Raw genomic sequence first — 25,733 nt, 5'->3', positions numbered from 1 at the left:
GGGCTATCATGGAGTTTCATCTTCAGTCAATTTCTTTTCAGTCCTTCAACGTGTAAATGCAAGCGGCTAGACAGCGATCACGACAAAAGTGAGCCGTTTTCAACTGATGAAACTGAAGGGAAGTGGGACGCCAAAAAACATGCTAAAGAGATTCCCTGTGATTATTTTGGGGATGTAGAGCTGACCGACAAAAGTGGATCGAAGAAAGTTTCAAAGGTATGATATTTATCTTAGTTCGTAGTCTTGATAGACAGTGTTTGCCGGATGATTAGACTTCTGAAGACAAAAAGAATGCGTAATTATGTCTTTTCACATGAGAGAGCAACTGTACTTGTTATTGGGAACTGGATTTTTTTAAAAACTTTTCTAACAAGATAACCAGATAAACAACTTTTCTTACAAATCTGCGGAATTGTTCTTGTTTTTTATAGAGTGCTGAGCCTCTATAAAAAAAACAATAAAAATTCCGCAGATTTGTAAGAAAAGTTGTTTATCTGATTTGTAAGAAAAGTTGTCGAAGAAAAGTTGTTTACTTTGGCCTTCAGGCCTCTCTCACATTTTTTAGAGGTCAAGCTTGCTACTTTGGAAATTAGGTTTAAGTTTCGAGTCCTGGTTGTAAATTGCTTTTCGTGGATATGTGGAAAACTTGATTAGTCGGACTATTGTTTGTCTACTTATTGTTTTTCGCCGTACTTTCTTTTCCGATTTAAATGTTTTTTTTTACCCATGCGATAAGCAAGGGTATTGCAATCAGGTATTAGACTTTTTTCCAGTAAATAACTCCAGCAAAATTAGAAATGGTAAATTTAGACTCAGCTCATAATAAATTCATACTTCTTTGTCTATCAGGTAGAGGTAAGGAAGACGCCTGGGACGTGGGTTCGAATCTGACAGGACCTGATTTTTTTTCAAACGGGAAGCATTCCGTTTCAAAAAAATTGTCGGCTAATTATTGTCTGCTTAGGTTTTGTCGGTTTAGTTTCCACATGTAGAATGTTTTTTGCTCTACGCAAGTTATGTTGCTGAGTTCAATTTCAAGAATATCAGGCATCGCAATCGACGTATTTGAAAAATAAAAATAAATGAGTAATCATTCTGTGCGTAACTTCATAATAATTGTGCCGAGATAATCCATCGAGATTAATTTACAATTGAGCCAGGGAATCTGTAGAGATTTGCTTACAGTTTTATTAAATAAGAAAATAGTGACAATAAATTGTTTCCAATTTAGCCAAGTGGCAATATAAATGAACAAAAAAACAAGCAAAAACAGATTGGGAGGACGCTATTACACCTGAAGGTCTGTTTCTACCCGCACTGACAAAAATGGATTAGGATCGATTTTAGTATGAAAAAAGAACGTTGATTAAGTTTAGATCGAATTTAGTATGAAAAAAGTACGTTGATTAAATTTAGATCGAGGTTAAATAAAATAGGTGAAAACTGATTTAGATTGACTTAAAATCGATTTATATTGATCTTAAATCCCAGCTAAAAAAAATTAATCGAAATTGATTTTAAATCAATTTAAACGCTTTTTTTTCAGTCTGAATTTGTTTTTATTTTTAAGGGGATTAAAACGGAATAAAATCAATTTAAATCGATTTTTTTTTCATTCGAGATTTATCAGTTTCGAATTTTTACTGCCATTGCCTATCATTTTTCATTTTACATCCATAGCGTATTGTAGCATAAAAAAGACCAAACGAAAACACCAAAATATCGATAAAATTCTATAATTTTCTTGCATATTTTGAGTTAAAAAACTGATCTACAATGATTCTTTTCTTGATTCGTTTTATCCAAAATTTTGCCCGAAATCTGATTTATCTTCGAAATTTTCTATAATTACATTGCCCATTTTGGAGCTTAAAATCTGATTTATGTGGACAATTTTTTTGAATTTTATAACATATGGCAAGAGTGTTTATATTTAAAAAATCGAGAATAAAAAAATCGACAATTTTTTAAAGGATGTTTTTTTCGCCTTGTTAGCAAAAAAATTGATTTAAGTGGGTCTGAAAATCCATCCAAATCGATTGAAATCGATTTTTTAGACACTTAAAGTGATTCAAAAATTTCAAAAAGATCAATTTAAATCGATTTAAAATCAATTTAAATCGATCCTAAACCATTTTTGTCAGTGCGGATAACCTATCAAAAAGCTGGAAATAAATTCTGTCTTCTTGATGTCTGATTGCCCTATCATCTTATTAGCATCTTTATATCGGGCATGAATAATAAATTTGATTATTAAGTTTCTGATCTGCTTGCTTATACGACGAGCTTTCTTTCTTTCAGTATATCAGACTCAGCGACGAAACAGATCCGGCCACTATCCTTGACCTATTTCTCAAGCGCTGGGGTATAAAAGAACCCAATATCATAATCTCGGTCACAGGTGGTGCATTGGATTTCCAGCTAGACCGAGAGTTGAGCGTCCAATTCAAAAAAGGACTGGTGAAAACAGCCGCAGATACCGGAGCATGGATAGTTACGGGCGGAACCAATACAGGTGTGTATGTAGAATCCATGTTTTGGTTATGGGTCCACCTAACTTTTTCCATAGATCTTTTTTAAATTTTAAGATGAACAGTTGTCACCTGATTAAACGATCTGAAAAGAAACTGCTAATATGCGTTTGACTTGTCAAGTGATCATTACAAAGCCATTGTTTGAGATTATCGAAATATCTTCTTTCGTTAAAGTAGTCTTTGTTTTTTTTTCTCTCAGGTGTGATGGCATATGTGGGCGCAGCTGTGGCTGAGCAGCCTCTGAGAGTGCAAAGAAACCTCACTCTGATTGGTGTGGCCGCCTACGGAATTCTGTTCAACAAGGACAAATTAGCCGGCAAAAATGGTGAATCAGCGTTTGCTCTTGTTCCAATTGAATCAAAGCTGTTTTTTTATTGCAGCATATAGAAACTCGCTTCGTACAGCTAATGCCAAATTGTTTGTTGGCATTATCATTTTCGGTCAAAGAATCTTATATATTAAATAAAAGTCAGAATTCGCGATGGAAGCAATGTTTAAACAAACGCAATGTTTCAATTTGTCGACGCAGAGTTTTATAAATTCTTTTGACTCAACGTTTAAGAAGACTTTTAGTAAAAAAGCTAATTCTGAAGACAAGATGAACTCAATTCCACTTCAAGACTAGATAGTCGCTGTCAATTTCGTGTCCGAAATTTTGCGTGCTCAGAGTCATCTCAGTCTAAAACTAAAAATAGTAGCAACCTCATTGCTTTAAAATTGACTCAAATTGATTTGCTCTAAGCATTAACTTGAAATATTTCAAAGCTTTATTTCTTGGATAGCCTGCGTAGTAGAAAAAATTCGACCTATCGCGATTCGATTCAAGATCTAAAAATAACTGGAAATTTGTCTACGTTTTAGTGCTCAATAGGCTTCAAAAAATTAAAAGTTTGTGTTTTTTCTTATGTTTACTTGCGTTCATTACTCTTTTCCAATTTTCGATTGGCTATGTTCTTGACCTTTTCGGTGTTTTAGTGCGATTGGATTCAAGCAAAGAAAGCAACTTGAATTTTTTCAATTTTTCATTGCTCCTGCTTGTAAGCTTGCACGAAAGAAAACTTAACCTATCCACTAAACAATTCAAACTATGAAACAACTTGAAGTACTTTGAAGTTTCATCGCTCAATCACTTGCTTGAAAAAGTTCCAAATCGATTCACTCTTTGTAAACAACTTGAAACTGTCTGAAGTTTATTTGCCCAAGCTCATAAGCTTGCTGAAAAAACCTTTATTTTTTTACTAATAAAATCAAGCTATCAAATTAACTTGAAAGTTTAAATGGTCAATATCTTGTTTGAAAAAAAGTTTTGCGACTTTATTCAAGTTCTGGACATATTTTAAGCCGGACATTTTTTAAACCAAAAGAAAACAACTGGACATATTTCAAGCCAAAAGAAAAGTCGCATTTTTTGTGAACCAACTCACGCTTGAAAATCAGGCAATATTTTTCAGTTTTTGCGAATCGGTCACTTTGTTAATTTTTTTTTCAAATACTTCAAAAGTTTCAACGCTTGAATAGCTTGCGTTGAAAAACAAAAGTTTTACCAATCGACTTAATGTCTGCCAAAAATATCATCGCTTGACGAAATCAGTTATCTATTTGTGAATCGATTCCTTCTGAATTGATTTAATTAATTCAAAGTTCTGTCGCTTGAATAGCTTGCTACAAAATTCTTACGTTTTTCGAACCGACTTGCTCTTTGAAAGCACTTGAGACGTTTCATCGCTCGAATGGTTTGCTCAGAAAAAGTCAATTTCGCGAAACGATTTAACCTATGAAATTACATTAAACGTTTCAAAAGTTTTATCGCTTGAATGGCTTGTTCAGTAAAACGTGAATTTTTGCGAAACAAACATGAATCGAAATGACCTACAATAATTTTGTCGATTGACTAGCTTGCTAAGAAGTTGAATTTTGTGAAATCAATTCACTCTATAATTTATCTTGAAAAGTTAAAAGATTCATCGCTTGATTAGCTTGGTTGAAGTTTTTATCGCTAGAAAGGCTTACTCAGAAAAGTTTTGCAAATCAATTCACAATATCGAACAGCTCTCAGTTGTTCAAAATTACATTGCTTAAATAGCTTGTTCAGAACTAATTTTTTGCAAGCTGATTGATCAATGGAGATAGGCTTGCTTTTTGAATAAAGTTAATTTACCTAAAACTGCCAATTTCGATTTCAGATTTCAAAGTATTTATTATCCCGCAAAAACCATGTCTAAAAAAGTTATTGGCCTATAATGCTGTAGTTTTGACCGATTAATATGCTCAAGGTCACCAATGTTGCCAACAGCTTGGCAATAACTATATAATGCGAAAAAAGCATTTTTTGAAATCTCTTGATCACCAACCAATCACAGGATAAGCCTTCAAATCTAAGCCGCTTTTATTAAGAGTTTATGAACGTAATTCAAATTTTTATACGTCGCGATGATTTTGTTTTTTTTTTCAGGAAAAGTTTCAAAATTTGTTCAGCTCAACTTTGCTTTTTCGCGGTTTGACGTTTGATTTCTTTTTAAGTTCAGTGCCCTTCCTTTGTGAAAAAGAAGGCAAACTCCACTTTCGAACAGCGAAACGGTAAAGGTCACGAAAAACGCAATGGATTTCTTTTTTCGAAGATTAATCAGATTACCCAGTGAATCAAAAATGTTACCTATTGATCCAACTTTTTTTAAATTGGGATAATTTTGAAAACTGGTCATCTATTTTTTCCGTTTACTTGCGTTCATTAAATCTTTCCAACTGTCTTTTGGGTATGTTTTGTTTCTATGTAATGCATTTCCATTTTAACACGACACTTTGTTCTATAAGTTTCAGCCGAAAGCATCAGTTATTTCAATATAGCTATAATGTTTTCCTGACTCTTTTTTCAAGCATAATCGATCTCTCCGAGCGTCTCGATCCGAAGGTTTCGACAGATTTGCAGAAGCTACTAAGAAAACAACATGAAAACAATTCTACCATTAAAAGCTGCCGTGGGCGAGTGGGGTAAGGCACTCGTCTCTCAACTCAAGGGTCGTGCGTTCGAGTTCCTCGTAGGTCACGGTGGGCTACAAATGTCGCCCATTAAGAAGTTGATTTTGTTCCAGTGAAGGGACAGAAGGCGGAATATGCGCTGCCTGTTCCGGGAGAGAAGGGCATTCCTCTGAACCCGGACCACACGCACTTCATTCTTGTGGACAATGGGTCCATTGGAAACTTCGGAGTGGAGATCAATTTGAGGAGTAAATTTGAAAACCACGTCAAGAACAATCTTGGAAAAGACGAAGTTCCAAGCGACGCAGAAAGGAAATCATCGCGTTAGTTTCTTATACACTTCCTGAATTCCTTTCCCCCCACCTGCAATTTTTTATAATTAAAATCACTGTTCGCTTTGTCCGATTGTCATGAAAATTGACATGCAAATAAATTAGGCCATGACAAGCATATTTAGTCTTCAAAACGAACCTTGTCAAGTGACTCGTTAGACCATAAAAATGATGCTCATGTGAGGTGGGGGGGGGGTAAGGAAAAAGAGCCAACAAATATATCATGCGAACTTACAATTAAATGTAGCCGGTGTATTTTTTGGCTCTGTTCCGGCATGTCAAATTTAATAGAAATCGGACTTTGTAAAACAAAATTTAACTTGTAAAAACACACCGGCGGGGGAAGGAACAGCATTTTTTTTTTTGAAATTATGAACAAATCGCGGCTCACTTATGGCATTAAAATTTTGTGGAAGTATAGTGCAAATATCCTGTGGTTTCTTTTGACATAAGACTTAAATGAGTGGAATGTTCGAAATTTTCACGAAATTCTAACGGGTTAAACAGTTAACAGCTGAAATTCAAGCCGAAAATTAAAGATTCAGACAGCAAATTTGGGCAATAGACGCCATTTTTCAATCAATTTCAAGATAAGAACTTGAACATTTTTCAGGAATGGAGGAAATTGACGAAAGTGAAGGTAAAAACTGATGTAGATATTTGAACTAGCTTTTAATGTGTAATTGTGTTAGCTCTATCTTTCCTCTGTCCTGTCATTTCCTTCTAATGGTTTCTTTTCAAAGTTTGATTGAATCTTTTTAAATCTGTATTTGGAGTATGTTGGAATCTCAGCAGTTGTGGGGCGTAATTTGGTAGTCAATTTTTCGGCGGATTTCTGTATTCAATTTTTTTGTACATGCCGACTTTGTTGTTTCGACTTTCGATACGAAAGTAACGGAATATTTGTGCTCGGGGTGGGTTTTTTTTTCTTCAGACAAATTTCGACTTTTTAACTAGCCATTTTTGACGGAATTTTTTTATATCATTCAAAAGGTATTGTTGTCTTGAGCTCAAATTTGAAAAGATATTTCACCTGTGATCATTTTTCATAAAGTTATGAGGGTTTAAAGATTGCCTTTTTGGCCATTTTGACCAATTTGGGACAATTAACGCGCGATATAATTCGCGCTATTAACGCGTAAGCGGAGATTTAATCCGTCTTATAAATTGTTCCAAATTGGTTGAACGAAGCTTATTTGCCATAATTGATTTGTTACAAGGAACGAAATTTCTCTTTTTGTACTTTATATGGCGTGTGGGGATGATTTTTATAAAAATTTTCAAATTTTAGAAAAAAAAAATTTTAATTTTATTTTATTTCATTTAATTTTTTAATGTTATTACTGCTGCTCCATAAAACTTAAAAGGCAGTCGGAACAATCTTGTTGTGTTTGTCTTTCCCTTTTCAAGCTTGATTTGTGCTGCATTATTTTAAGAAACAAACAGATTATAGTCCTGATTGATGCTTTTTGCGTGCGGTTTGTTTTACTGAAGTGGGATTTTTTAAACTATGTTTTTAAATAAAAACTTTCCTTGTCGCAATCGCTGCAATGTTTCTAATCAGTGATTTTCATCTAAGACAGCTTATAGGTTATATTGGCATTCATCGAAATAGTTGGATAATTGAGGTTTTCGGTAAAGCTGTTGGTTTCGGCTACGCCAACTATATATCGCATGATCTGTGAGTGGATTTGTGGGACATAGATTTTGAAATCGTGTAACATTTTTCACTTGTTTTGGGCTTTGGGTTCATTAACGCAAAGCTCAGCTTTTATCTTTTTTTTTGCAAAGTTTTTGGCTGTATGCCTTATTCGTTCTTATAAACTCAAAGAGCTTCAAAGTGACTTATTTTTATCTTGAAAAGTTTTAAAATATCAGTTATCCAACTGCATGTTGCCTATGGTTAAATAGTATCGCGTGTGAACGAAAAGTTGATCGATAAAGGAAAAATTTGCTACAATGCAGAAAACACGGCTAATGTTTTTAAGAGCAATGAACATAGCGAGTACTCTTATATAGGTCTTGGTGATTTTATTGGTTTTTTTTTAGAAAGTTTTAAAATGCTCGTACAGATTCATACATATTAACACATTTCTGAATGCCTTTTAAGGTATATAAGCATTTTTTGAGTTTAATTCAAATTCATTTGTTGAAAATATGGTAAATTGCGCTCCCTAAATGCAAAGCACGGACATGACGCGAAAACAGGTGAACGACTTCTAGTTTCGAAAGTGATTTTAAATTTTAAGGGTTCCCTAAAAAATATGTTTTTTCCCTGTTCTCTGCGTTCTCATCCATGGCTCTAGGGTCTATACTTAACTCAAACTATACTTAACGGTTATCGGGCGTTTGCGGGGCGATTCGGAACGGTTTTCGGTGAGTAAAGTTACCAATGGGGCTGGGGATTAAGTAAGTCGGTTGATATCAAACAACACACGCGGAGTAAACCTGAGGATGAATAAAACCAACTTAACTTACTTAATATCACCTCCCTGACCACTTAGGATGATGTTACGGCGTACGAAATTTGTTGAACGGTCGTACGACGGTGCGTCACTACTAATCGGCTAGTAGCTCGACGAATTACCAAGAGGTTTGGGAATTAAGCAAGTCGGTTGAAAACCAACAACACACGCGGAGCAAACCTGAGGATGAAAGACAACAACCTAACTTGCTTAATTTTACCGTCCCGGACCACTTAGTCAGTCGTTGCGAAACGAATGTTTTGAAAAGCGAACGAATGCAAACAGGTATCAAGTCGTTGTGAACCTTAAGTTTACCAATGGGGTTGGAGAATCAGGCAAATCGGTTAACTCTCAACAACACACGCGGAGTGAACCTGAGGATGAAAAAAAATTAACTTAACTTGCCTGATATTAACTACCCAGACAACTAAACATACTTTAACTATACGGTTCAACGGAGTTTTGGACTAATTTTTCAGAAAATTTTCAATTTTCAAACAAAATTTTGTATAGTTTGGTTAGTGGATTCGAGTCATAACTGGTATCAAAAAACTAGTCTAGTAACCGTTAGTCTATGTTCCGATATTATAAATTTTCATTTCATCAATAAAATAGCCAACATTTTGGCTATCGAGAAAAAAATCTAGTTCCGGTTATCTAGTACCCGATTTAGAGCAATTTTTCTAATTTCAGTTTAATCAAACTGGCCAAAAATTTTCGGGTATCGAGAAAAATTAGGGGTGAGTACTGGCGTTGTGTCTCACATTTATAATATAAAACATCGTATCCGTAATTTATCAAAATTAAAAGTTTAGGTTCGGTCTTACAGTTTTTGTGAAGATAGGGCGCACCGATGAGATCGTTGGTCACAAACAGCCTCACTGAATAGCCCAAACCGCCTTGTTGCAAGTCAGAAACTCTGTCAGTGACTTATCGTCTGGATGGGTTACCCTGTCAGTGCTATTGAACTCCCAGACAGTATAATTGCAGGCAATTTTTCAGTATAACCGTTTTTGTAATAATAACTCGGATTATTATAAGGGAATTAACTAATATCTGTCCCTTGTGGGGCGCCAAAATGTGCGCTAATCTCCACAAAACAAAGTTAAAATCAATATTTTATTCGTATTTCTCGGTAAATACTCGTGTTTGGTCATAAATCGGAATATATCCACAATTTTTGTATAAACGGACATAATCAGTCATAAACGACTATAACTCAAACTTTTTACTTGCATCATCGTATATCGGACGCAACGCCAGCTTGACTTTTTCCGAAACTGCTTGCCTTTTGAAGCAATTAAAAACCAGCTTGACTTTTGCAGAAACTGCAAAAGTGCAAAAAAAAACTGCTCTTTTGTAGGTAGTAGTTTTAAATTTGAACGATTTATGTTTCACGCATTAGTTACGTTTTGCGCTGCATTATCCTCAGCCCCTAAAGACGGAAGAACAGGTGCGAGTTTTACTATCGGTCGTATCAGCTCGCTCGTAACAGTTTTGATATCGGCGGATCGGGCGCATCCGTCTTTGCCGTAGTGTAGTTTAGCAATACGGGCGAGTGGGTAATGCCCACGTGGGCTGTCGGGTTCGACTACCCAAACCAAGTCGCCGGTTTTCAGTATGACATCCGAATCATTATGCCACTTTGCTCTCTTGTTGAGAGTTGGTACATATTCACGCAGCCAGCGTGACCAAACTGCGTTAGCGTACGATTGTGCTCTGGCGTAACGCTTTTTATAATCAAAGTTATCTTCGAAACTTAACGACGGAAAGCTAGCTGCGCTGTGACCGAGAATGAAGTGATTCGGGGTGAGTGCCTCTAGGTCGTGCGGATCGGAACTGACCGGAGTGATCGGTCTTGCGTTAAGTAATTGTTCAACTAGGCAGAGCGTTGTTCCTAGAACTTCCTCAGTTAATCTCCTGTTGACTAATATGTCGTACAACACTCGCTTAACACTTCTCACTAGCCGCTCCCAGGCGCCACCGTGATGAGGGGCACTGGGCGGGTTAAACTTCCACTTAATGCCTTTGTGGACGAAAACGGCCGGGGCGACTTTGTTCCAATTTTGGACACAGGATAGGAGCTCCTTTTGAGCACCAACAAAATTCGTGCCATTGTCAGAAAGAATGGTTTTGGGGGTACCTCGCCTTGCAATAAATCGCTCTACGCCCATGACGCAGGAACTAGTATCGAGAGATGGAACCAACTCGATGTGAACTGCTCGAGTCGTGAGGCAGGTAAATAGGAAACCCCATCTCTTTTCGGTACTTCGGCGTATTGGCACTTGAAACGGGCCAAAGTAATCAACACCTGTGTTGGAGAAGGGAGGCTGCTTGTAACCCAGTCTTTCAATCGGTAGGTCAGACATAATGGGCACAACTGTTTTTGCTTTGCGCTTACGGCATGTTATGCAAGTATTTTCGATGTTTCCAAGTAACCAGCGCAACTTCAGAACAATGTATTTCAACTGAACTACAGCACGCATGTAATCCAACCCCTGATGTGCATGTTGAAAGTGCATATGCCTAATCAACATATGAGCAACTCGGTGTCGACCATCCAGTATTATTGGATGTTTGCTATCAAAGTCGGTATCAACAAGACGGCTGATACGTCCAGTTGAACGCAGGATGCCAGCTGGGCCGATGAACGGAGAATATTTAGCAATCCGACTTTTCTTTGTTATCAGTTTATCGGACTGAAGTATTTTCACTTCGGCAGGAAATGATTCGGACTGAGCGAGATAAATGAGCTTCTGCTCGGCAATATCTAACTCGGACGGGTCGGTTATTTCAAGCGTTTTTGTACGGAAGTGTTTATGCGATGGTAGCACACGAAGCATAAACGCTAAAACACGTTTGTACTTTACAATTGAGCTGAATTTATCCCAATTTTTAAACAGACGGATCGACGGCGCTTTCTCAGATGAAGCATCAACAACAAAGGTAGATGCAGTCTCAAGGCATGTATCAATGTCACAGAGTGGGCCTTTTAATTGGATCTTTTTGATGACATCAGTGTTCGGCTTGAATGGCCAATCACATGTCCTCAATATACTAGGGCCTCTAACCCAGCTGCTATCCTTGAGGGCTTCCGAAGAAATCCCTCGTGTGCCGGTATCAGCTGGGTTATCACCACTAAGTACATGATTCCATATATCTATGGTGGTGGACTCCAAGATTTCACCAGTGCGGTTTCCAACAAACACAGGAAGTTTGTTGCACGAGTTAAGCCACTGGAGAACGGTGGTAGAATCAGTCCACATGAACACATTGCTTACTTTGAAAGTAAGCGCTTTCAAAATCTCTTCTTTGAGTCGAGTCGCAAGCAGAGCAGCCTGAAGCTCTAACTTGGGAATGGAGAGCATCTTCATAGGCGCTACACGGGCTTTCCCAAATACAAAAGCTAACTCGGTCTTTTGCGATTTAGCAAGTCGGGCTCGGAGAAACGATACGGCGCAAAAAACGTCCTGCGAACTATCACCGAACGTGTGAAGTTCACAGTGGTCGAACGGTTCGGTAAAGTAGCTACGAGGTATCGTCAGAGTACATAATAGTGGAAGTCCTGAGTGCCAATCTAGAAATTGTTGTTTAATTTCCTCTGGGAGATCATCATCCCACTTTTGACCACTGATTCTCCATATGTCTTTTAGTAAAAGGCGCGCTTTCACAGTATATGGAGCTACCAGTCCTATTGGATCAAAAACTGAGGAAACAAAACTCAACACGGTGCGTTGAGTAATTGCTTTATCTAGTGGTCGATCAACACCTCTACTTACTACTAGGGTATCTTTTACATGATCCCACCTGAGACCAAGAACATGCGACGATTGGTCTGGACTCTTACAAATATCCTTAACTGACGGGTGGGACTCACGGTTGTCCGGATTAAGAGCGGTTGTAACTTCGGGTACATTGCTAACAAACTTTGTCAGGTTAAACCCACCTAATTTGAGCATTGCGACTAAGTCTTTACTTAGGCTAAGAGCGTCAGCGGTATTTTCGATTGAGTCAAGATAGTCGTCCATGTAAAACTTCTGGACAACGGCTGAAGCGGCTTCGGGGTATTCAGCTTGATTATCAGAAGCAGTTTTTTGTAGCGCGAAATTCGCACAAGTTGGCGAATCACGAGCGCCAAAAATATGACGGGTGTATTGGTGAACCACCACACTTGAAGTGGGGTCCTCCCGCCACAAAAAACGGAGAGACGGTTGATCTCGCGCAAGTACTCCAACTTGTAAGAACATACCTTCTATGTCCGCTGAGACGGCGTACTTGTGTTGACGGAACCTCAACAGTACAAAAATAAGATTTTGAAGGAGATCCGGCCAACCAAGAGAGATCTATTTAAGGAAGTGCCATGAAATTTGGATGCTCCATTGAGCACACGGCGCACCTTGCCGGGTTTGTTCGGGTTCAAAACCGGATGGTGTGGAAGATACCACTCACGTTCGGCTCGTGAGCTGGGATCGTGCGGGTTGACGGTTATGACATATCCTTTACTTATATCTTCTCTGATTGTTTCGGTATACTTCTCGCAAAGTAACGGATCTCTATCTAATCTTTTCTCTAACGACTTTAATTGGGCTAATGAAGAATAATAATTGTTAGGCAAGCTAACATCATTATCACTCCACAGCATCGGTACAGTGTAACGCTCACCATCGTGAACGGTTTCAGTTTTTAGGATCGACAAAGCACGCTTGTCTGCGGCGGAACGGGCATCTACTTGCTTGAACGCACCATACGACTCTAACTCATACCAAGTTTTGATTTGGTCGGTCAGAGAAGTATCGTCCGTGACGCAGTTAAAGGAAGAAGAATTTAAGGACGAACGATCAGGAGACGGACCACTAATGACCCAACCTATCGGAAGTCGGACGGCGCACGGTGAGTCAAGTTCATCTCCGAAGACATGTTCGAGGGGTCTTATCGCATGATAGAAGTCCTGTCCTATAACTATCTCAGTCTCTTTGTAATTATACGCAGTCGTCTTTAACGGGGCTAGTTGCGGGTATTTGACCTGCAATTCGGAAACGTTTATAACATCGGGTCCTATATACATGTTGTGCTTAACGAAAGCGACAAACGAAAACGAAAATTCACTTTCATTGGGCTTTGCGGAAACTTTCAAGTGAACTCGTTGAGTTTTAGATACCTTGGCTGAGTTAAAACCATCGGTCGTAACATTTACGGGCGTGCCAACTAATTTCAGACGTTCAACGAGTGCCGCGGAAACCCAAGAATGAGTGGAACCGGTGTCACAAAATGCTAGTGCATTCGAATTTTTCTGAACCAGAGGACACATCTACCAACGCAACGGGAAGAATGCCTTTTGCAGTTCCCTCACAAGGTTTAACACAAGCTGCGTTGTTTGCAGAAGTAGTGTTTGTATTAGTTTGAGTCGATGGTGATCGGTCGGCCCCTTTGGGCGGGAAAACTTTCTCGGCTCCATGAAGAAGCACATTGTGAGTGCTCTCACAGTCCTGTTTTGGGCATTTTCTTGCCTTTTGGCACTTTCGGAAGGTATGGTTGCCTTGTAAACAAGAAAAACAGAGCTTTTGTTCTGCTACATGTTTAGCCCTTTGTGTTGCGTTTTTCTCTTTGAACACGGAACAGTTCCAGAGTGCATGCTGCCCTTTGCATAGCGAGCATGGAGGAAACCTTGTCTTTTCTCTACTTTTCTCATCCTTAGAACTTACCTTAGTGTTACCTGCAAGCACTTTTGTAACTACTTTTTGTTTAACTGGCTGCTCGACTTTGACTAAAGATTTCAATCGCTCATGGCATTCTGCCTTATTCTTAAGCCAATCGTTGAAGTCTAGCAATGTTAATTGCTGCCAATGTTGTCTAACAGTATGCATGGACCATGCCTCTTTTAGATTTGGAGGAAGCTTACTGACGGCTTGATTTAATAGGTTCACACTTTTCAAGTCGTCATTGAACGACAAAGACCTAAAAACAGCTACGAGCCCAGAAATCACCGCAGAAAAACTTATAACATGGTCAGAGTTGTGCATCTTCAATGCGGGAAAATTCTTCAACTTATCCAAATGTGCACCAACTACAACATGAGGCTGCCCAAACTTTCTCTGGAGAGTTGCTAGAGCATCCTTATACAACACTCCACTGTAGCCGTATTCCGCAATTGCACTCTTGGCTTTGTCTTTAACGTGCGTTTTCAGATATTTGAGTTTTTCATCATCAGTTAGCATAGCCGAATCAACTGTTGCTTGGAACTGCCCGAACCATTCATACCAGTTAAGTGGTTCTCCATCAAACACTTCCAAGTTCAACTCCGGTAGACGGTCTTTGCGGCTATGCAGAATGATATCTGCTAACTCTCTCGCCGAGATGGGTTGTTCGGTATTAGGCACGTAAGACGGGCCCGTAGTGGGCGCAGGATATGTAGGTGGATAACCTTGATGCGCTGTTTCAACAACTGGATGAGTTTGCGGCTGGGTGGAACAACAGGAGTTGTCACTGAGAAAACGTTTGAGGGCGGTGCGCAGTATTGAGGAACTGGCATCGTTTGCGCAGTCGCGGCAGGTCTCCACAAACTGCTATACGGGTTATAGTGTTCACTTGAGAAACTTGTTGGGTTGTTTGGAACATTTATAGGTTGATGGGATGGCGCTGCAGGCGCCTGATACCCAGTTGAAACGGGGCCGGAATGTGGCTGACTGACCGGAAGCAAAGAGGGAATAGGAACGGTTGACGGGACAAATGGTTGAATAATCGGAAGCGAAATGGGAATCGGAACGGTTAATGGAGGAACAAAAGGTTGACTCGCCGGAAGCGAAACTGGATTAGTAACGGTCGACACAGAAGGCGGTGCCACATTAATGGTGGGATTACTAAAGGGCATTGAAGCGGGAATGCTACCACTTGCTTGTGGTATCAGATTGTGATTTTGCGAAACTTCAGCATGAGATGTTGAAGCTAAGTGTGGAGTAACAAAGTTTGAGCTGGAGGCAACGAACTGTGGTAAACTAGATAGGTTCTCGATTGAGTGCAATGACAGACGCGATTGGACCAAACTTGATCTCTGAGCCTGAATTCGATTCCTATTGTGGCCTCCCGGTTCACTGTATGTGGTTTGACCAGCGTTGACGACGGCACCCCCGCTGACGATGGCACCAACCCCTTGCAAAACATCAGTAGCAATCAAAGTGGAACTCTCGACTACTGGATGACTTTGCTCTGAGCTTGCAACAACTTCGGCCTGCTCTTGCTCAGTGACAACGTTTTCTACCCATTGTTCAGTACGTTGTGGGTCAACATGTGTTACGCTAGCATTTCCTATCTTCTCACTTGCTGCAGAAAGCTCTTCTTCCAACTCGAATTCCTTTAACTCAATTTCAGCCAGTTTCTTGCGGTGTACCTCAGCTAGTTCTTCCAACTCTAAACTTCCTTGCTTTTCTTTTATTTTATTTTGCTGCGCTTTCAACTTCAATGACACCTTTGCTTGTCTCTCAAGTTCCTCTAGCTGCTTCTTCAAAACCAACAAATCTCGCCTCTTCTCAGTTGATGTTTTTGACTGCGCGACGGTATAGCGACTGGAATTATGCGAACCTGATTTATGATGTCGACTACTGTACCGCGACACCTTAGAGCGCGCATCTGCTTCATGTGAATCTTGTGGTTGTGTTGTTACGATCGTACTTAACGATTCTGCAACATTGTCAAGCTCTGTTTCCTCAGGTTCAACGTTTAAGCCAGCTTTATATGATGCAGCCTTCTGTAAAACTGTATAGTTTCTTGATGTAACCGTATGAAGCCACATATCCTGCGCTGGTATCAATTTATCAGGATCAACACTTTTAGAAGCTAATTTAATCAATTCCTCATTTATTTCAACTGCAGTCTCTATCAGGCTCTTGCAATTCTGAATCTGAGTGTCAATCTTTGATGAGCGACTCTGACTTTCAATGTTCTCAATTATAATTTCATGGCACTTGTACAGTTCATTTTCAAGCTTGGTTCGCTTCGCAAATAACCTTTGAACCCTCTTCTGAAAGTTCTCATCCATGGCTCTAGGGTCTATACTTAACTCAAATTATACTTAACGGTTATCGGGCGTTTGCGGGGAGATTCGGAACGGTTTTCGGTGAGTAAAGTTACCAATGGGGCTGGGGATTAAGTAAGTCGGTTGATATCAAACAACACACACGGAGTAAACCTGAGGATGAATAAAACCAACTTAACTTACTTAATATCACCTCCCTGACCACTTAGGATGATGTTACGGCGTACGAAATTTGTTGAACGGTCGTACGACGGTGCGTCAATACTAATCGGCTAGTAGCTCGACGAATTACCAAGAGGTTTGGGAATTAAGCAAGTCGGTTGAAAACCAACAACACACGCGGAGCAAACCTGAGGATGAAAGACAACAACCTAACTTGCTTAATTTTACCGTCCCGGACCACTTAGTCAGTCGTTGCGAAACGAATGTTTTGAAAAGCGAACGAATGCAAACAGGTATCAAGTCGTTGTGAACCTTAAGTTTACCAATGGGGTTGCAGAATCAGGCAAATCGGTTAACTCTCAACAACACACGCGGAGTGAACCTGAGGATGAAAAAAAATTAACTTAACTTGCCTGATATTAACTACCCAGACAACTAAACATACTTTAACTATACGGTTCAACGGAGTTTTGGACTTATTTTTCAGAAAATTTTCAATTTTCAAACAAAATTTTGTATAGTTTGGTTAGTGGATTCGAGTCATAACTGGTATCAAAAAACTAGTCTAGTAACCGTTAGTCTATGTTCCGATATTATAAATTTTCAATTCATCAAAAAAATAGCCAACATTTTGGCTATCGAGCAAAAAATCTAGTTCCGGTTATCTAGTACCCGATTTAGAGCAATTTTTCTAATTTCAGTTTAATCAAACTGGCCGAAAATTTTCGGGTATCGAGAAAAATTAGGGGTGAGTACTGGCGTTGTGTCTCTTATTTATAATATAAAACATCGTATCCGTAATTTATCAAAATTAAAAGTTTAGATTCGGTCTTACAGTTTTTGTGAAGATAGGGCGCACCGATGAGATCGTTGGTCACAAACAGCCTCACTGAATAGCCCAAACCGTCTTGTTGCAAGTCAGAAACTCTGTCAGTGACTTATCGTCTGGATGGGTTACCCTGTCAGTGCTATTGAACTCCCAGACAGTATAATTGCAGGCAATTTTTCAGTATAACCGTTTTTGTAATAATAACTCGGATTATTATAAGGGAATTAACTAATATCTGTCCCTTGTGGGGCGCCAAAATGTGCGCTAATCTCCACAAAACAAAGTTAAAATCAATATTTTATTCGTATTTCTCGGTAAATACTCGTGTTTGGTCATAAATCGGAATATATCCACAATTTTTGTATAAACGGACATAATCAGTCATAAACGACTATAACTCAAACTTTTTACTTGCATCATCGTATATCGGACGCAACGCCAGCTTGACTTTTTCCGAAACTGCTTGCCTTTTGAAGCAATTAAAAACCAGCTTGACTTTTGCAGAAACTGCAAAAGTGCAAAAAAAACTGCTCTTTTGTAGGTCGTAGTTTTAAATTTGAACGATTTATGTTTCACGCATTAGTTACGTTTTGCGCTGCAACATTACTTTTCTTATTGCTATTTTTAGAACTATAGAGCTGCTTTTTGTCGTAATCTCGCTAGTGTTTACGAAGCGCAGCTTCGCCTCTATGTTGAATACTTTATATTTACATCTTTTTTAGAACCTTCAGTCCAGCTGGGTGCTCTAGTCAAACTTATTTTAACTGTTGCATGTTGCTTCGCTTACTAATCATTTAAAAGCACATCACTCTTTTATAAATTCACAATCACGCTTCTTTAGGTGAGTTTTTAACTAGCTTGTGTCAGTTTAAGTTTTGGAATAGATAAAATATGATATTTGGGTAGCTAAATTAAAAATGAGTCCAAGAAAAAATTGCCGGCAAAAAAGAGAAGCACATTTCTTTTGTTTTTGGCTTTTAAAGTAAAAACGGGAACTAAGTTCAAGACTGGTGGCTTGTATTGACAGTGTTAAAATCATATCATAATGTGAAAAAAACAAATTCATAAACTTGTTAAGTTGAAATGTGTTTTTTTTTAGTTGATAAGCGGTTTTATCGAAAACATTAACAGTGGTGCTGTTTCTTACTAAGCTTTTACAGGGCTTCTTTTATCATATTTGGATTTATATTGGAGTCTTTTGACTTTTCCACTAAAAAAAATTTCAAAAGCGGCGGAGAAAACCAATTCTAACCAATCATTTTTCAGTATTTAGATTTCTTTTCATTGTTTGGATAGAATAATGGGATGGAATTAGTTAAAAGAATCCTGTTAGTGATACTTTGGGAGTTTATGAGATAGAGTTATTGAAAGGACCCCTCAAAGTAAGTGATGTTTTGATGAGTTCGATGGAGCGTTGCATTTTTATTATACTTTCAGAGAGTTCAGAGAAGCGTAAGACTGGCTGTCAAGCAGTGTGTATTCTGCTAGAAGGGGGACCCAACTCGGCCGAGACTCTCTACTCTAGTCTGGCTAAGAAGGTACCATGTGTGGTAGCCAGTAACAGTGGAAGGGCCTCCGACATCATCACTTATGCCAAAGAGAACACCAAATACGAAATGTGAGAACACATTGACATAGCATTTTGCTAGAAGTTGGTTTTTATTAAACTTATGCAATCAGGTTCTAGAACCCCCCCCCCCCCGTAAATGACTTGGTTCGCAGGACTCACTGGACTCATTTCTTAGAATCCTTTTTTGCAACAATTTTACTGCATCAGACATTTTTTGTGCTCATTAGTATTTTAAATATCTCGTATTTACGCTTGCGATTAGCAAGTGTTATCAAATCGGAATTTAGAATTTTTTTCGGGTTAACAACAACTAGTGCAATAAAATCAGTTGAATCACTATGCAGCTGGCATGCTCAATTTCATGAAAAAACAATTTTCACTACTAGGTTGGTACTAGTTACTGCGGCAGTTTCAGGGGACTCTTTACCAAATCAGTTTTTTTTCCGGCTCAACTGCTGTCTGCTCAAAGATTGTCAGCCTTGTTTCCGCTTAGTAAGTTTTGTTCAGTTGCTAATTTAAATTTCAAATGTCTTGCTTGGCGTGCTTAACTAAAATTCTTGTTTGAGAAAAACAGGTATTATGAAAGTGTTTGGGATTGCGTTTTTTATATCTTTTTTGAGAAGCTTTAGAAAATTTTGTCAAGGTTCGCTAAAAATTTTAGTTTTTTCTCAAAAACCTTTCTATCGGTTTTCAAAAAAGTCTACCCCTAGAAGGATTGCCTATAATCTAGTCTGTTTGCATACTCTGCTGACCTCTTTTTGATTTACACCTTTGTCTACAGCCTTCGAAAATGTCTGTGGGGGGAATATTTGACCAAAATTTTTGATTTTTTGGCCGTATTCCCAACAAGTAACTCAGTAAATCCGGGATTTTAAAAAGCTCCCCTACATAAGCCCTCGGAATAGTCAAATGTTCTTTTTGACTGTTTTTTTTTAAATCTTTTTTAAGTTTTCTTGAAACCTAACCTAAACCGGAGGTTCTGGGTTCAATGGAGATAACGGGTAGTGGGAAGCTCCCCCGCATTAGCGGTCACTCACAATTTTTTTTTTCAAAAAAAACATCGTCCTCGGAAAATTCTTTTTTTTTGATATTTGAATGTTATTTTTTTCTAAATTTTTCACATTTTACTGAAAAATAGCTTCCCATATCTGAGTTTTTGAGTTCAATCCTTAAAGTTCCTTTGTATACGCGACTATGAGCAAATTTTTTTGACACAAAAAGTTATAGCCCTCGGAGAGTCAAATCTTTTATTCTTTTGACCGTTGTTTGAAATTTTGAATTTTCTCGAGGACAACTTTTCCAAACCTGAGTGTTTGGGCTAAATCAAAATTATAGGTTTGGTGAATCTCTGCTGCATAAGCGGCTACGGTGAATTGTTTTAGATTAAAAAAACTATGATTCTCGAGAATGTCATTTTTCGGATTTGATGACCGTGTTTTAGTCTTTTCTTGATAACTATCCTGACATATCTGATATCTTAAGTGAAAGTTTTGAAACTGCGATCGTTTTTGGGAAGTGTTTCGAAAATTACCGTGATAATTTTTAGGTTAAATTTTCACTAGAGAAACTCGGTTTTTGGAATCTTCACTTTTTTACCGGCCACGACCTGCTTTTAGCAGATAAACGTTATGGATATCGGAAGTTTTTGAACTTTGACCATTTTTAGAAACTTTTTGAGTTTTTTTAATAACTGCCCTATCAAAACTGAGATGAAAATATCAATCGAAAGAAACAGTTGTGGGCGCGAATTTTTCCTGCAGAAGCGGCTACATCTAAATTTTTTGTAAGAGAAAGTTTATTGTGTCGGGAAAATTCTCAAATATTTTCACTCTTCATCTTACTTATTTTATTAGAGAAACAACCAAGGTTTTGAGCAAAATCTGTTATTTGAAATTATGCATTTGGTCCCGCATCAGTACAACAAATTCCAAAATTATCAAAAACTTACCTGCTGTCTTAGCTTGGCCCTAGGTGTTCTTCATCGAGACGTACGAAAGTTTTGTTTCACCTAGTTTTTTATTTTTAATTTTTGTCTTATGCTTTTTTATGATTGTGCTGTTCAACCTGCTGTCTTCGTTTCACTTGTGTTTTATTTATATTTCAGGGATCCAATCACTCGTCGTCGAATGGGCAGATTCGATGGTGATGTGTTGGTGAAGTTGGAGACAGAAATGCTAAACAGCTACGGTTGGAGGAAACTCCCCGAAGAAATGCGGAGGGAAAACCTGGACAAACAACTGATGTTTTTGAGAGAAATTTGCGCAGAGGATAACAACAAATACGTGAGCTTCAGTTTAATACGGCCACAAATTATGATTTCGCGACCTAGCAAAATTGTTCCTCAATTTTTCTCTTTCAGTTTGGAACTTGTTACCGGAAAACTATCTCTATCTTTTCGCGCTCAAGTTCTGATTTCTGTTTTGATTTCGATGTACTTTCTTACTGAATGCGAGTTTTGACCGTTAATGTTCCAACAACGTAGTTAAGAGGAATTTTGGTTTCTAGTTGTTTCTTCTGTGACATTCAAAGTCAGAACGCACACAAAAGTTTGGGTTTTTACCATTTTCAAGCCAACTTTTACGTGATAATTGGAAATTATACTAGGAACTTTCGTTTTTTTCTTGTTTTTATTCAATTAAGAGACTTGAGTTTAAAAACTTTTTCCGCTATGCAGGCTATTTTTTTTGATTTTTTGATTTTTTTTCAAAAGTGCGCTCCTGCAAAAGTATAGCCCTATAAAAGTTATTGATGTGCTGTTGAGCCATTTTTACCGAGAAAGTTTTTCTACCGAGAAAAAAAGGGGCCAGAAGAGAAAATGTTAGGATTCATTAGACAGCTCTTCTAATTAGGTTCACTGAAATTTGCGTGTAAGGCTGGTGGTAAATGATTTGTCTTGTAGTAGTATGCTGTGTATAATAAATATGATCCTTTCGTGCAACCACTCATAAAACGTGTTCAATACATTGGCGAGAATTCTGTTATTCAATTTTTTCAACGGGCGTCGAAATTGTTTTTGAGGTACGGTTTGTATAACCCTTAAATGTTGACCCCCTGAGCTCAAATGTAATGATGTCGTTAAGGTCAGATTATTTTGGATAAAATTTGGAGACTTCAAAGTCAGAATGTTTTCAATTTGTCTGGACTAAAATCTGCGCTTTTTTATGCTTGATCTTGTCTAAGAATGCTCGACGCGTAAGCGCGACTTCATTGAGCATGTCAAACTAATCTGAAAATTGACGCTTTCATTTAATTTTAACAGATTGAAATAAGGCCAGCTGATTGTTCTAAAAAGGTCTCTGCTTAGATTCAAATTATTTTTCATGTTTCCGTAATTTCTTAGTTTTTTTAATTTTTTTTTGCTGAGCTATCTTTTTTCTTTCAAAACCATTTTTTGCTTGTGCTTGCGAAGTACAGCTTCCGCTCTACACAAATATTCAATTCAATGAACGTATTGAAGACTCTTATATCGGTCGTGATGTTTTTCTTGGTTTTAACAGAAAAAGTCGAAAAATTATTCACGCTCATGTTTTGATTTTTCGCAGTTTGACTTTTGACTTCTTAATAAGCTCAGTTCATTCCTCTGTTAAAAGGAAGGCGAACTCAACTATCGAGTAGTAAAAGTGTAAAGGTAACAAAAAGCTTGATCGACTTATAGTTTCGAAATTGGATTTTAATTTCAGATTTCCAAGCGGAATGAAAAAATTCACGTTTTGATTCAGTTTTTTCAAATTGAGTTAATTTTTTTTTTCTAAAATTGTCAATCATAAATTGTTCCTAAAATTCAAAAAGACTTTTGAATTTTTTTTTTGAAATTATAAAATTGATTTTTTGTTTATTTAAAAACTCAGCTTTTTTTTTGTTTCCTTTGTTTAAAAACTCAGTGTCCTTTTTCTGTTTAAAAAAACTCAGCTTCCTTTTTCTGTTTCCTTGTTCATGAGTCTTTCCAACTGTCTGATCGCTATTTTTTAAATTCGGTCTGTTCCCTTTTTTCGAAGGCATTCAAACTCAACTATCGAACAGCGAAATTATAAAATCACGAAAAACTTGATCGACTTGTAGTTTCGATATTGGATTTAAATTTAACTTTTCCAGCGGAATAAAAAAATTATCTTTTCACTAAATTTTTTCAAAATGGGTTAGTTTTTATCAAAAAGGGTTAGTTTTGATCAAAAAAGTGTCAATCATCATAAATTGTTCTGGAGTATTATAGAGCTTGAAGTTCATCTGATTTTTTGAAATCGAAAATACAAGTTTCTATCAAAAACGAAGTCAGTTTTTTTTCTGTTTCCTTGCTCTTTTCCTACTGTTTTTTATGTTAATTTCCATCTATTTGCCATGTTAATTTCATGAAGCTATCCTTGAAAGTGTGATGTAATTTTCTGTTCGAAGATCGTTCTCAGGTCCTCTTGTTTTCAGCTGGCCTTATGTTCATTTAACATGATTAAGATTAATGAACGTAGTGAAGACTCTTAGATAGGTCTTGCTGATTTTTTTGTTTTTTTTTTCAGGAAAAGTCTGAAAAGTCTAATAACTACAGATGTGCATTCATACATATTGCTGCATTTATGAATGCACTTATGTATATATGCTCTTTTTGAGTTCAATTAAAATTAATTTGCTGAAAGTGACGTAAATAGAACTCTCCAAATACGAACGTGTAAATGGCGCAAAAAAACGTGAACAATTTCCAGTTTCGAAAGTGGAATTTAATTTTAGTTCTCCAGCGGAATAAAAATTTTACCTATTGATCCAGTTTTCTTTAGTTGGGTTCATGTTATCAAAAAAGCGCCAATCATAAATTGTTCTAGAAATTCAAGGAGCCTAAAGGGCATCTATTGTTTCTGCGAAATTCGAAGGTTGAGATTTTTTAAAGAAAGTCAGTATTTTTTTTATGTTTACTTGCGTTCATTACACTTTTCCAGTCTTCGATTGGCTATGTTCTGAATTATAAAATTTTTGCGGTTAGTGCCTTAATTCTTACCGCGCTCAGGTTTTAATCTTTCCATTGAATATCTCTAGTATTAGCAAAATTATAAATCGTTTGACCAGAAATACTTTAAAGAATTTTAGATAAAAATAACTCCCTTTTGTTGGTGATAAATCAGTTGGCGATGTTTTTTTTTCTGGTTAATGATCAGCGAAGTGATTCGGTAGATCAGCTAAGAGTGCTGGCATCATTTTTTTTTGCCTTCAATGGTTTTGAGCACGGAATGGTTGTTGGTGCGGCAGCTTTCAAAGTACTGCGAGGAGAGACATTTCCCGTGGTGGGTTATGGGGAGTATTTGGCAATTGATGCCTAGATGGTCTGTTTTTGTCATTTCAGTGCATCCAGTGACGGTATGGAGGGCTGCATTTTTAACTGTTTGTAGTTTGGGATGACAGCCTTGCTTACCGTGTACGGCCATGCTAAGAAGGTGTGTATTTTAAAACTTGTCTGGTCATCGCCGTGAGGGTGGCTAGCAGACTTTCCAGGTGGATACTGCAAGAGCTTTAAGAGCCCATTTTTTCCTTTTGTGGCTTTTGCAGTAGGCGAAATACTCGAGCAAGGGGCACTTTGGTTTGGGGGCGGTGCTTGAGTGGTAGAAGTGGGTTGTAGATTCTGACTAGTCGAAATATTTTTGAGTCGGAAAAGAATAGAAAAACAGAACCTTTAGAGGGGGCTCTCAACGAAAAATATACACTCAAGGATATTTGAAAACAATGTGGATAAGTCTTTATGTTTTTGCTCTGTTTTTAGACGTTGAAGTCTTCGACAATTGATATAATGTTTATGCTCTGTGGATCATGAGTCACTCCTAGAGAAGTTGAATAGTATGGGGAAAGTCACTGACCCTGGGGGGACTCAGCTGCGCATTGTTTTTGATTGTTTTTTAATCTCTGATAGTTGCTTAGCCAGCGTCGGTTGGGCCCCGAAAACGTTAGGTTTATCAATCAGGGTGTGGTAATCGACACAGTCAAAGGTCTACGGCTGCTAGTTTCTTCTGTGTGCGACTGTTTTTTTTGGTTAAATTTGGTCTAATGGAGATTTAGTTGTCCAGGGATGTACCTTGTTTGTGCAGTGGAGTATTCACTGGAAAATAGCGGAGACAGTTATTTCATCAACGATGACGGCAACGCGGTCGTCTTTGGTAATTTAGGAGTTCAATGATGGGCTGTGGTTGTTTGTGTCTGGGAACGTTATTCCATCCGATTAATTGAGTAAGTCATCAATAAACGCGGTAAATCTTCGAGGGATGAAAATCTAAGTGGGATGTAGATATTGCTGATTGATAGCTACTCTGCGATTCTTAGGAGCAAAAAAAATCATGTCTTCGGTAGGGGAAGTCTTAGGATATAGGAAAGAAAGGGCTTCTTCTGTTTCTGAGTCTTTCGGAGTTATATTATAGTTTCCGAGGTAAGAAACCAGTAAGAAACCAATTAAATTGTAACAGCTAAAATAGATGTTACAATTAAATTGGTTTCTTACTTTACAATTAACTTTAGAGGGCGAGCTTGGGTGGAAATGCCATTGCAATTCTGCTATACCAGGAAGAGACTATTTGAGGAGTTTGTAGTGTTGGCTTGATTGATTGCGAGGGTGAGATAGTTTTGTTTTTGATTTTATAGTCGTAGAAATTCTTTCGGCTGTGGTCTGTTAGTGCTGACGTTGTGTAATCCTTGGTCGTTACTACAATAAAGTAAATTAATAAAGCGAGCACGAAAACTATTTTTGTGTGGGTGTCTGTTAAAAGCTATGTCCGATAAAGGGGAATGGTCAAATTGGTAATTAATTAATAGTAAAAGCTCTGCCTGTAACTTTCTTCGAATCTGTTCTCGAATCAGCAGCAGTTGGTTTA

The 25,733-nt window shown here is 37.8% G+C and overlaps 1 protein-coding gene across 1 annotated transcript in view; it reads left to right on the top strand.

Annotated features, from left to right (window-relative positions):
* The window catches only part of LOC134853865 (transient receptor potential cation channel subfamily M member-like 2), a gene marked incomplete in the record, with an annotated part of 85,508 nt that overhangs the window by 27,190 nt on the left and 32,585 nt on the right, over positions 1 to 25,733 (top strand). Inside the window, 8 exon segments of the mRNA XM_063869813.1 lie at positions 42 to 216; positions 2,302 to 2,515; positions 2,734 to 2,859; positions 5,624 to 5,833; positions 6,456 to 6,482; positions 18,050 to 18,067; positions 18,765 to 18,945; positions 21,002 to 21,179. Coding sequence (XP_063725883.1) covers positions 42 to 216; positions 2,302 to 2,515; positions 2,734 to 2,859; positions 5,624 to 5,833; positions 6,456 to 6,482; positions 18,050 to 18,067; positions 18,765 to 18,945; positions 21,002 to 21,179 — 1,129 coding nt within the window.

This window comes from Symsagittifera roscoffensis, chromosome 9 (assembly GCF_963678635.1).
Source record: "Symsagittifera roscoffensis chromosome 9, txSymRosc1.1, whole genome shotgun sequence".
In the NCBI taxonomy this organism is placed as follows: domain Eukaryota; kingdom Metazoa; phylum Xenacoelomorpha; order Acoela; family Convolutidae; genus Symsagittifera; species Symsagittifera roscoffensis.
The sequence above is the reverse complement of the archived record's forward strand: the minus strand, read 5'-3'. Positions and strand labels throughout refer to the sequence as shown.